Below are 12,036 nucleotides of genomic sequence, written 5' to 3'. Positions count from 1 at the left end.
GTCGGGGGATGGGAAAACACCTCTTATCAACAGGGTGCCTGAATGAAACGTCATTGTACACCTAACCCTTAACTGTACCCCACAAAACCATAATAAAAAATACTGATTAATGAAAAAATAAAAATAATAAATAAATAAATAAATAAAAATTTAAAAAATTTTTAAAAATTGAAATTATCATTAAAAAAAAGAAGTTGTCCTTGGAGCCTCCTACCATCAGGGACCCTTAGAGAATCCTCAGTAGATACATACTTTTTTGCCTCTGCGTCCTTCACTTCCAACTCCATCTCGCCCATCATCTCCCTAAGAGCAGGAAAGAGACATCACTGCATGTCGCTGTGTCAGGCACACCACAACCACCATCTCTGCCCTGCTGCTGTCCTGAGCAGAGGGTCTTTGAGTCCCTGAAATGTTTTCAGATCTAGGTACGGAAGGAGCAGGAACACTTCCTGCTCCTGCCCTGTCCACAAAGTGTGAACAAGAACATGTCCATATGTGGTGAGCTCAAAGGAGTTCTTTAGCAAAATGGTGCCAGTGGACTACAAATGTAAAGAACTACTAGTAGCTCTCGATGAAGATACTGTTTGGATATAGACTCAAAGACTCATAAAACCAAGGAATCTTAGGGTTGAAACTTGAAGGCCACCTCAATTCTATACATCTATAAGTCTTTGATTCTACTTCAAAACAAGAACACTGAACTCAGTCTCTCAGTCCTCTGAGTCTTCTGTATCCAGATCTTACTACACCCTACCTGTGCCTTCCAAGTAATCAGCCCTAGATCCCTCTTCCTTTCCAACACCCTCCCCTCCCTGTATGCTTAGATCTGCCCCTATTGCTCTCACAGGCGGAACATTCAAAACTGAATGTCACTAATTATTTTAAAAGAGTAAGAAGAATTTATATGAAGCATACATTAATATTTATAAAATATGTAGGGAAATCACTACTTAGCTAATTCATAGTTTTAAATAGATGTCAATAACTAGAAAGCACCCAAAGTTATGAAAGCAGAATCAGGAAGAAACTCCCTTCAATGGTTTGAATAGACTGTAAAGTCTGATTTTTTTTTTTTCCCTGTGCTTCTGGGACTAAAAGTAATAGAAACAGATTTTTTTTTTTAACTTCAGTTAAAAGAATAAACACAAAAATTATTTTAAAGCTTAAAGTTTACAACATTCAGATCAACCCGGTCTATTTATGTAGTGTTTAGGTATTGTGATTCATTTTAGGAAATTTACAGTGGCCTGTAAAAATGTTTTTCTTACATAGAAATGCACATTACAAAATTTTTTTGTTAGAGAGAAGTTAGAGTGTTTTTAAATAGCATTTTCTTTCTTTCTTTTCTTTTCTTTTTTTTTAAGTTGGGTCTCTGTTGCCCAGCCTAGAGTGCAGTGACACAATCACAGTTCACTACAGCCTCAACCTTCTGGACTCAAGTAATCCTTCTGCCTCTGCCTCCTGAGTAGCTGGAACTAAAGACATGGCTAATTTATTTACTCTGTGGAAATGTGGTTCTCACTATGTTGCCCAGGCTGGACTTGAACTCCTGGGCTCAAGCAATTCTCCTGCCTCTGCCTCCCAGAGTGCTGGGATTACAACCAAGGGCCACCACACCCGGCCCTTAAATAACATTGTAAGAGACAAGTTATTACAGTAGTAATTTCTATTCCTAGTATGTCCTACTCAAAAGAAACTATTTAAGTCTGGATTGAGAATTTATCAAATCCAATTCCATTTTAATCCAAGGAGCATTTACTTCTTTGCAGAAAAGCTCTATCTAGTCACACTCACAAAGCATATTCAGGACCTAAAATGAAGGTGGTTCAAGTTTCAGTAAACCACCACATTTCCTGCATCAGGAAACATACAGAAAAAAATATATTTATCCATAGCCCACCCCACTCCCCCACCCCCCAAAATGAAATAAAACTTATTTTGAAGCATAGCTGCTGTTGATAAGCAGCAGGTTTCACTGTTTCCAACTGCATTGCCATTAATATAAGAAGTGAGGCTCGAGTCATCCCCACTTGGAACTCTTCTCCTGGCTTTCTGTGCCTTTCAGCAAAGAGCCAGCCACACCCTGGACCTGAGCACACTGTGGCCTTACCGTCTCTCCACGAGGTCCGCGGTTTCCAATGCCTCCCTTTGATCCTGGTTCTCCAGGCTCACCCTAGACATGAGAAACAAATCTGAGACACTGTGGGTTTGACACTGGTTTATCATGTGACACCAAGCCATGTTTGGTTCCAGGTGAGAGAGCTGCAACCTGCTTCACCTTTGAGCTTTCAAGGAATGATTTTCTAAATTGCAACATTCATATGTGGACTCCTGGAAAATAATCTAAAGTGGTTCATCTTTGCCCTTTTCATCAGCACAGCATGAGGGACAGGATGAAGGAAAGAAAAACAGTGGCAAGAAGAAGGCATAGGAGGCCATGGGCATTGAACTCAGCATGAAACCCAACACCACCAATGAGCAGAGACCATGGTGGAGTCACACAGACACATTTCTTTTTCTGAGCAAGTGTTGTCTTTCTGAATGGTTGTGACAAACTGTAGTTTATCTCAAGGCTGTTGGAGCAGGTTCTCAACAGCCTTCATATAACAAACTTGCTGTTATCCAGAATAGTCAGGATCTGGATCTTTTAGATGATCTAAACATGGTTAGTAGAGTGCTGTGTGTGCACTGCCTGTATTTCAAGATCACACATTTCATAGAATGCTGAAACAGTGCAAGTGCTGCCCAGCTGCTCTGCTAGCTCAGGGGATGCAGCCCTACCAGCACATGCCAAGGCAAGAAAGAATCAGATCATCCACCAGCTGATGGCAGGTTCTGGCTAGAAGAAAGCCAGCCTACTGATTTAGGATGATGGCAAGGACAGTGACAGAGATGGTGGCAGGAAGGTGATCCCACTGGCCAAGTCAGACACCAACAGAAAGCCCAAGGGGGGAACCTGTAGTACTCAAGAGAAAGGATATGCAAACTAGGTCAGTGGACAGACTGACAAAAGAGGAAACGGGGATCTGTGTGTCTAGCCAGGCCCCCGGCCTCAGGAAAGCTGTGCCATTCTCAAGACAAACCTTTCTTCCCAGGGGACCAATTCTGCCACGTTCTCCAGGAGCACCAGCGGTACCTCCACTTCCCTGGAGCATGAGGAGAGAGGAATGTGTCAATGAAGTCTTTAATGATCCAAGTTAAGGAGTCTCTGAATCATGGCCCCCCCTTGCCATCGTATGTGACCTGCCCTGCCTACAAATCCCAAGTGCTCAGCGCTGCACTCGGGGCTACAGACTCAAATATAAACATGCACAAAAAAGCCTTGTGCACATGCAAACCATCAGCATTACCTCTCAGTGCCAGTTTTTACAAATTAATGCATGCTGCAGTTATTACTGTACATATCCTAGGTTCCTGACTGGATGACAATCCCCCAGATTTTATTGGACTTTTATTTCCCATTCCCTTCACACCCCCACAATGAGCACCTGTTGTACACAGGTACATAAATATCTGTTGAATGCATGAATAAATCAATGGATGAAATTAACTCTTTAAAATGTGGTACAGCCTACACAGTCCAGAAATGTTCCTAAAATAGATGGTAGGAAAGTACAAATTCATCAGTGTTTCTGGGGTTAATGGTAGCTTTGCCATCCTACCAACTTAAATTCTTAAATAACTAGAAGCTAAGTAGATGTTTTTAAAAACACACAAAAGCTTTAAAAACAAGTATGTATCAGCTTTCAAGCTAATGAGCTGTAGTCTCATGGCACCTGATTTCAGCTCAGAGACAGCAATATATTTCTACTCATCATAGCTAATAGCTACAGTATGTCTTAACATCTGCAGTCACAGCAAGTTTAAGGAATATCTTTTGTGTTGAACTTCAGGATAACTTCAGCAACTTCTTATACAAAATACTAAATCACAAGAGGCTATCTCTAAGGATCAAATATGAAACATTTTTCATAATCTAAGCCTTTTGGTAGATTAGGATTTTACACAATTCCATCCTAAAACTGAGATGACAGACATCCTTCCCTTGCTTACCACCCAGGAAGCCTCTATTTTGAAGGAGCAGAACTGAAACTTAGAAGTACATGGAGCACCCATGAACTCTTAGTTCCTCGGGGTGAAGTTGGCAGTCACTGTGAGGACTGAGGTTGGATTCAGGGTCTGTGTTGCCAAAAAGAATGGCTAAACGGAGATCTGTCTACAGTAGCATCATCCAAGAAACTCTCAGCCTGCTTGGGCAATGTGCCCTCTTTTCAGCTAGAGGGAGAGGGTAGAATAAGGACAGGCTTACCCGAGGTCCTGGAATGCCTTGTTCTCCTGTCAGACCCGGAGGACCAGTGGGACCAGGTGGTCCCTGAGGAAGGAAAAGGCCATTATTAGTGCTATGAAGGTGACTATCCTTGAGGAGCCACTATGTGACATCTGCATGCCCCACAGAGCCCAGAGCCTCACTTCTACTGGCCACAAAGACCACCAGAGACCACAACTCTTCTATCTTAGCTGCAGCCTCAATCCAGCATGTGAATGGGAAAGTTAGTTTACAAATTATGCAAGAAAAAAGTGTTCAAACAAAAACTTGTACACAAATGTTCACAGCAGCATTATTTTTAATCACCAAGAGGTGCAAATAACCCAATGTTCATCAATTGACAAGTATATAAACAAATTGTGCTATATCCATACAACAGAGTATTAGTCAGCCATAAAAAGGAATGAACTACTGGTACCTGGCACAACATGAATGAATCTCAAAAGCATTATGCTCAGTGAAAAAAGTCAAACACAAAAGGCTGTCCATCAAATAATTCCATTTATACAAAATGTCCAGAATAGGAAAGTCCATAAGAAAGTAGTTGCCAAAGACTAGGGGCACAGGGTGATGAGGAGTGACAGCTAATGGGTACAAGGTCTCCTTCAGGGTGATAAAAATGTTTTGGAACAAGATAGAGGTGATAGTTGCATGATACTGTGAAATTACTAAATGCCACTGAGTCATTCACTTTAAAATGGTTAATTTGATGTTATAAGAATGTCACCTAATTTTTTTTTTCAAAGAAATTGTCAGAGCATCTGGAAAAATATCCGGAGGCATGCAATCACCCAAGGGAGTACTGACCTGTGCACCTCTGGTCCCCTGCTCTCCCTGGAAGCCAGGCTGGCCCGGATTGCCCTTGTTGCCCTTTGAAATAAGAGAAGACCAGGGAGGAGTCAGGATGGATCATGTCAATGTCAGCTCTTTGTTCTACAGTCGTTTCTGGACTAGGGACTTGGAAAACATCCAGGGAAAACACAGCTCTTCCAGGGGTTACAGATGATCAAAATGGTAACCCCAGGATGAGACAGTAAACACCAGAGCCAGCTGTTGTTCTGCACTTCCACAATCGTTTCTCACTCTTTCCTCACCTTTTCAAGACTGTTTTGAGAAGTAAGGATATTTTAGACCTAAACCTGAGGACTGAGAAATTGTGACTTGCTGATGGACAGATACATGGGCATGTTCCAGAAGACAAATGCCCAGGAAATGACCTTCTCGAGCACATTTCTTCCATGTCAACCCTGAGTCTCCACAGGGAATTGTCTCTCCTAGACCTTGTAGAAGAGGCTAAGTTTAAGGGGATAATAGAAAAGACAGTAGCTGCTATTTGAGCAACAGGAGTCTTGACAGTCTAAGGAGAGGGGATTTTTAAATTCCTGGGCCTGCTTGCATCTGGCCATTTGAAGGAGTCTTCCAAGAGCATTCCATGAGTTACACTGTGATGACAAGAGAGAGATGCCAACCATGGAGGCTTACCTTAGCTCCTGCTGATCCCCTTCGGCCAAAGCCACCCTGCAGAAGAGACAGTCACACAAACCATAAGTGGGAGAATAGGATGCTGAGTACGGAGCCTGTGCCTCTCTGAGACTTAACTCTTGTATTCTTCATGGAACCTTTCTGAGACTCCCACTTTGTTCCAAAAACCAGAAACTGTGGCTTGTCAACCCAGGAGAAACCTGCACACAAAGACACTTTCCTCCGTCCTCATCTGGGTGAAGTTTCGCTTTCTTGCTCCTGTTAATCACCCAAATGGAAGTACTGAGAATTACTTCAGACCTGCCAAGCAAAATAATGACTTCTTCTGGCTGCACAATCCCAGCCAATTTCAAATAAAGAATGTGAAAAGGGAATGTCAACCTGTCTATTTTTCTTCCATTTTCCTAACTGCAGTGAGGAGTAATGAAATACATTAATTATAATGGAAGTGAGTCCCAAATCCTCCAAATGATCCTGGCCAAATACAACACATACTCGGTTAAACAAAGTATCCAAAATGCACATATGTTGAACCTAAAAGTCTCGTGTACTTAGGTTGGGCTTATGACTTGGCAACATCTTCCTGGATGCTCCAGAGGTGACCCTTAGTTCAAACATGTGGGGCTCACTTCATAAGTGATCCGTTAATTTCCACCTCAGGATTATTTCCTCTGCTGTGGGAAGGTTTGGGATGGGAATACATGAATGCCCTGGGCTGTCTTTGCAAAGTTAGGGGTTGGTATTCCAGAGACTGATATGCCAACTCAGCTATGGGGCCTGGCACATCTGTTACATCAACCTAAAAACCTCATTCTCCACTCCCAATGGACTAGCCCAGTGGTCTTCTGCCATCATTTTGCCATCATTCTCTGTAGTGCCAGTTGCTTCTGTGAAAGACCTTGGCCACCTTCTTTTCACAAACTAGGGGGAGGTCACTCTTCTCCTCCACAGAATAACAATCTGGTCTGGCCCCTCCCAAAAAAGACATCCTAGAATTCCTTCAGAGCCCACCAACACTCATCAAGACATTGTTCAGGCCAAAAGCAGCCTGAAGAGGCTCTAAGGGGGTAATGTAAGACAGATGCAGCCCAATGAGAGGGACATTCCATGTTGGCCTGAGCCTGGCACTGCAGAGTCCTCAGAGAATGGATAGGAAGCTACTAGGCCAGTCATCACCCTGCCATAAAAGAAAAAACGGAGTCTACAAAAGCCCTTGACTATATCAAATTCAAACCTAAGTTCTTACCTTGTGCATAGAGTTGAAACAAGGTTTATGCACCATAATATTTTAAGTCATTTCATGAAAGCTAGTTTTGGCTCTGCCCATGAACTGAGTTGTAACAGTCCAGTGTAATAACCAATAAGTATTTTCTCCCATCTTTTTCATTATGTAACTCAACAGAATTATCCAACAGTAATACTCAAAACTTTTAAAATAATATTTTTCAAAATTTAAGTTTTCATCTGAAAATTTTTTTTTTTTTGAAAGCAGGATTCATTGAGAGGGCAGAAAAGCTCCCAGAGCAGGAGGGGACCTGAGGGGGTTGCCTCTTCTGAATTTCAAAAGCTAAACGGTAGATGCCATAGTTAACTATATGATTACAGGCAAGTCATTCTTTTTGAAAACCCCTCACCTCAGCATAGTCTGCTCATCCGGCTGCTGAGGCCCAAACATGCTGCTGTCCCTCAGGAAGGGGCTGAGGGGCCCAGTTCACTGCCCAGCCCCAGTTGGCAGTTTTTGTGCTATTCATTTCTGAGCAGAGAGTCACCCTAGGCACCCCTTGACATCCCAAACATGATTCTATCATTAGATGCAGAAAAAGCTTTTGATAAAATCCAGCATCCATTCTTGATAAAAACCCTTGCCCTAGGCATATAGCAAACATATGTCAAAATAGTAAGAGCCATCTATGATAAACCCACAGCCAACATATTGCTAAATGGACAGAAATTAGAAGTATTTCCTCTGAAAACCGGAAGAAGACAAGGCTTCCCACTCTTACCCCTCCCATTCAACAAAGTGTTGGAAGTCCTAGCTAGAGTACTCAGTCAAGAGAAGGAAACCAGAAGTATCCAAATGGGAAAAGAAGAAGTTATCCCTCTTTGCTTATGATATGATCCTATACCTTGAAAATTCATTTGGATTTCTTAAATTTTATCTACTGGGATAAAGCCTGGCCCGTTATTTTAAAGCAGAAAGGATATTATTTTTTTAGAATCTGTTCAGTGTATTTTTTGGAGAACAGGGAATCAGGATTGGGAGAGGGAGAAGAAATGGAGCACAGAGTAAATGACAAGAATGAAAAAGTTGGGTAAGCAGCAAGATTGGGGTAGCAATGGTTTCAGAAATCCCTTTAAAATCACTGCATAAAGAGTTACTGTGGGCTGGGGCAGTGGCTTATGCCTGTAATCCCAGCACTGTGGGAGGGTGAGGTGGGAGGATTGCTTGAGCCCAGGAGTTCGAGACTAGCCTGGGCAACATAGCAAGACCTAGTCTCTATAAAACATCAAAAAATTAGCCAGACATGGTGGCATGCACCTGTAGTCCCAGCTACTTAGGAGGCTAAGGTGGAAGGATCACCTGAGCCCAGAAGGTCAAGGTTATGGTGAATCATGATCTGTGCCACTGCATTCTGTGCCTGGGCAACAGAGTAAGACACCAACTCAAAAAAAAAAAAAAGTTGCTAAGTAAATGCACCCTGGGTCATGTTGGACAGATCATGTGACACTTGCTAAGAGCAACCTCACACACACACACACACACACACACACACACACACACACACACACACACACACAGAGCCCAAGGGAACTCACATTCTTCCCAGTTTCTCCAGGCCTTCCAGGTACTCCATCTCTCCCCGGGAGACCCTGGTGTGGGGGAAAAAATAAGTATGAGATTCTCATCTTCAGAGAATAAAGCCTAATTCTGAAATGTTGCATGAAACTCTACAGGAAAAGGGGTCAATTCATAGAGAAAGGGTCTGTCTGCAGGAGGACAGTCACATGCTTTCCGGGAAACTTTAGACTTCAACATATTCTCAACTCTACAAGCCCTTGGCTTAATAAGCACTTCCCATAAATATCTAAAAAGTACAAATTCTCCAAGAGGTCCTGCTTGGTAAGGGTTGCCATGGTTCCCCATGGAGATTTCCTCCACATGCACACACAGTCATCTTAACAGGGCCTCTCTGCTTCTAGTTTCATACTACTCTGCAGGACTGAAGGCCATGTTCATGGCCTCTGTGGCTGCTGATAAGCCAATGAGCCAATATATGTATTGTTTCTTGACCCTCAGCACAGGGAGAGACTAGGAACATGGAGCACCATACCATGGGTCCGATGTCACCGGTTTCTCCTTTGGGTCCTCTCTGCTGGCTGTCCCGTCCTGAGTCACCCTGAAAACAACATCAGAAAGGGAAATGAACCACATATGAAAGGAAAGTCACTTTCCCTTTTCTGATTGGTCAGAAAAAAATATAAGTGATGACATAAGTGTAAGCCTTAGAAGGACAGTCCCTTTGGCCAAATCTCATTCAGACAATATCTATCCAGTTTTGTCAAAACCTAGCCATGGGGTCAGCACACCACTCTTAGCCCCACACGGAGACAATGGTTCTTCCCCAGGGAATAGGATGCTTCAGGTTCAGTCCTGGCCTGTCCTTGGCCACAGAGGCAGGTGTCCTGGAGAATAAGAGGCTAGACATGATGGTCACTTACTTAAAGGTTTTACAGAACCATAAAATGAGAGAAGCTGCAAACTTCTCTTTTCTAAAAGCAGATTTAAAGTGTCCTGAGACCACATTTTAGGAAATTTCTCAGCTCTTCATAGGAAAGAACTTGCAAATGATTATCTTGTTAGCCAGAGAACAAACATATCTCCCACAACCCAAAAATGGCAAGAAAAAGACAAAGTACACATTTATTTCACCAACTTGTTTTAAAGTCATTTCAAAAATGAAATTCTTCCTTTTATCCCACTTCCCTCCACAACCTTCTTCCCAGGCTCAGGTCTAAAAACATTTTAAAAAGACATTTTCTTTACCGGATCCCCTCGGATTCCAACATCCCCTCTCTCTCCTTTGTCTCCTTTAGGTCCTTTGTCACCCTAAATAGGAAACACAGGGATGTTTATCTTATGCTGAAAACCACATACTTCAATTCATAAGTCTTAACAGAACAGGGTTTACCATTTACTCATTTGCCATGAAGGCAAATTCACTTCCAAATATTTCTGATTTGTTCAGTTAATCCATGAATACCTGTTTGGTCCCCACTCTCTGCCAGGCACTAGAGATTTATTTATAATAAAACTAACTCAGTCCCTGCTCTATGGGATGTGCTCTCCAGACAAGAAAATATAATCTCACAGGTCAGAGCTAACAAGGAATACCACAGGTGTACCCACAGGGGAAGTCAAGGAAGGAGGAAATGGGCTTCACATATATGAGTAAAGGAAATAACTATTTCCTAAATGAAATGCTTATATTCTTTCCATACTAGCAACACTGTGGAACCATACCTACCCTTCTTCCAGGACTCCCTTTGTCTCCAGAAGAACCAGACAATCCTTTGTCTCCCTGTCAAAGATAATGATAAAAGGTCATGGCTAGTGCAGTTTCTATCACAGACTGAGCTGTTAGTTGCTGGAATCTTCAGAATTAAAAGCAGTTTGGATTAGAGAGTAAAAATCACTTACTTCTTCACCATCAAGACCGTCCAGTCCAATTTCTCCTATTTCACCCTGAGAGGGAGAAGGAAAAAGACAACACGTGAGTAGAGAAAACTATTCTGGCAAAGGAAAAAAAAATGAGAAATACTGGGAAAGTTTTCCATTTAACAAGCAAAACCAAGCTTGCATACCTTCTCTCCTGGGAATCCTCGAGAGCCCTGGAAGGTAAGGCAACAGGGGAAGCATTAGCTCTTCCTGCGGGGCTGGTCCCTTGGGTGAAAGAAGCCTAGGGCTATCCCCTCCCATACCACCACCACCCCCCTCCCACCGCCATCACTATTGGAATGCCACTGAAAATTTAGTATTACAGGCTCATTCCTTTATTGGATTCCTCTCTCATCATCCCATGGGGTGTTATAAAGCTAATTTTCCTGGAACTGAACACTTGGGTGGTCTTGGCTCCCTGGGCAGGGAGAGTAGGTTCAAAAGTCAGGGAGAGGGGTTCTGAAGGCAAAGGCCGACTTTACGAATTTGTGGCATGATGGCCGTTCCCTTCAGCACCTGCCTTCAAACATCAGCAAATGGATGAGAAAGTTCATCAGCCCTTTAATCCTCTTGCTTTCCTCTCATTCCCTCCCTGCCTTCCCTGGCTGCTCCCAGGGCCCAAGGCACCAGCCTCCTCTCCACCCTGGCGCATGTTCTCTCCTCGTGAAAGTTCCTGGCTGCCTCGTGTTTCCACAGGAAACTATTTCTCCAGTCTCAAGCTGTATTCCAGCTGTAGCTCGTGCTCCTGAACCCACCCTACTGCCTTCTGAGGAAAGGCCACAGGCTGCTGAACGCTGAAATCAAGAAATCCAGGCAGTGGCCTGCCTCTTCAAGAGGGCATTTGGAGAAATAGTGTGTCACCCCTGCCAGTGAGACTGACCTGACCTCCTTCCCACACTCAGCATGCCTGTCACCCATACTGTACCTTTATTCCCCTCTGGCCTGGGCAGCCCTGGAAACCTTGAGTGCCATTCACACCAGGCGGACCTCGCTCACCCTGTTGTAAGAAACAAAAGCATTTGGCAAGTTGGAACCCCTTGTCACCATGTCAACACTACAGACGGGGAGCATTGGAAAGCAGATTTCACTGTGGGGAATACTAATCAATGCTGCATGAGCCAGGGAACCTCTCAGCATTCCTATACTGGGACTGGCCTGGAACATGCAGTTTCCCTGGGGAGAGTGGGGACTAGGAGGGTTGCAGCACAGAGGGCACTGGCTGGAAGGTTGAGGATGGGTGGGTTTCTGAGCACTGGGTCTGTGTAGACACTGGACTCCCTTGGAGGATCCATCAGCCTGACTGCTCCTCCTAGGGGCTCTTGGTTCCCAGTCCTCCAATGGAGCCTGCCCAGCCCTGTCATCCAGCACAGCCAGCTGGGGCCCTGGTGACCTCATCTACTCCTCATGAGGCCCTTTGTCCCCTGTCCCAGGGCTGGACCTTTTTCCATTTGTCCCACTGCTCCCCAAAGCCCTGCCACTAGGTTTCCCGCCCCAATGGGGCACCTCATAT

The 12,036-nt window shown here is 43.7% G+C and overlaps 1 protein-coding gene across 1 annotated transcript in view; it reads right to left on the bottom strand.

The window, feature by feature from the left end:
• Nucleotides 1-12,036, bottom strand: part of COL6A3 (collagen type VI alpha 3 chain) — an 87,917-nt gene that overhangs the window by 23,907 nt on the left and 51,974 nt on the right. The window contains exons 17-29 of the mRNA XM_008059373.1: nt 11,452-11,523; nt 10,673-10,699; nt 10,509-10,553; nt 10,336-10,389; nt 9,855-9,917; nt 9,142-9,207; nt 8,627-8,680; nt 5,810-5,845; nt 5,135-5,197; nt 4,310-4,372; nt 3,084-3,146; nt 2,111-2,173; nt 253-303 (exon numbers count right to left, since the gene is read on the bottom strand). Of these exons, the coding sequence (XP_008057564.1) occupies nt 253-303; nt 2,111-2,173; nt 3,084-3,146; nt 4,310-4,372; nt 5,135-5,197; nt 5,810-5,845; nt 8,627-8,680; nt 9,142-9,207; nt 9,855-9,917; nt 10,336-10,389; nt 10,509-10,553; nt 10,673-10,699; nt 11,452-11,523 (720 nt within the window). The remainder of the gene's footprint in view (nt 1-252; nt 304-2,110; nt 2,174-3,083; nt 3,147-4,309; nt 4,373-5,134; nt 5,198-5,809; nt 5,846-8,626; nt 8,681-9,141; nt 9,208-9,854; nt 9,918-10,335; nt 10,390-10,508; nt 10,554-10,672; nt 10,700-11,451; nt 11,524-12,036) is intronic.

Source organism: Carlito syrichta, unplaced genomic scaffold (assembly GCF_000164805.1).
Source record: "Carlito syrichta isolate Samal-C Ts95f unplaced genomic scaffold, Tarsius_syrichta-2.0.1 Scaffold304012, whole genome shotgun sequence".
NCBI lineage: Eukaryota > Metazoa > Chordata > Mammalia > Primates > Tarsiidae > Carlito > Carlito syrichta.
This window is presented reverse-complemented; position numbering and strand designations above follow the sequence as displayed.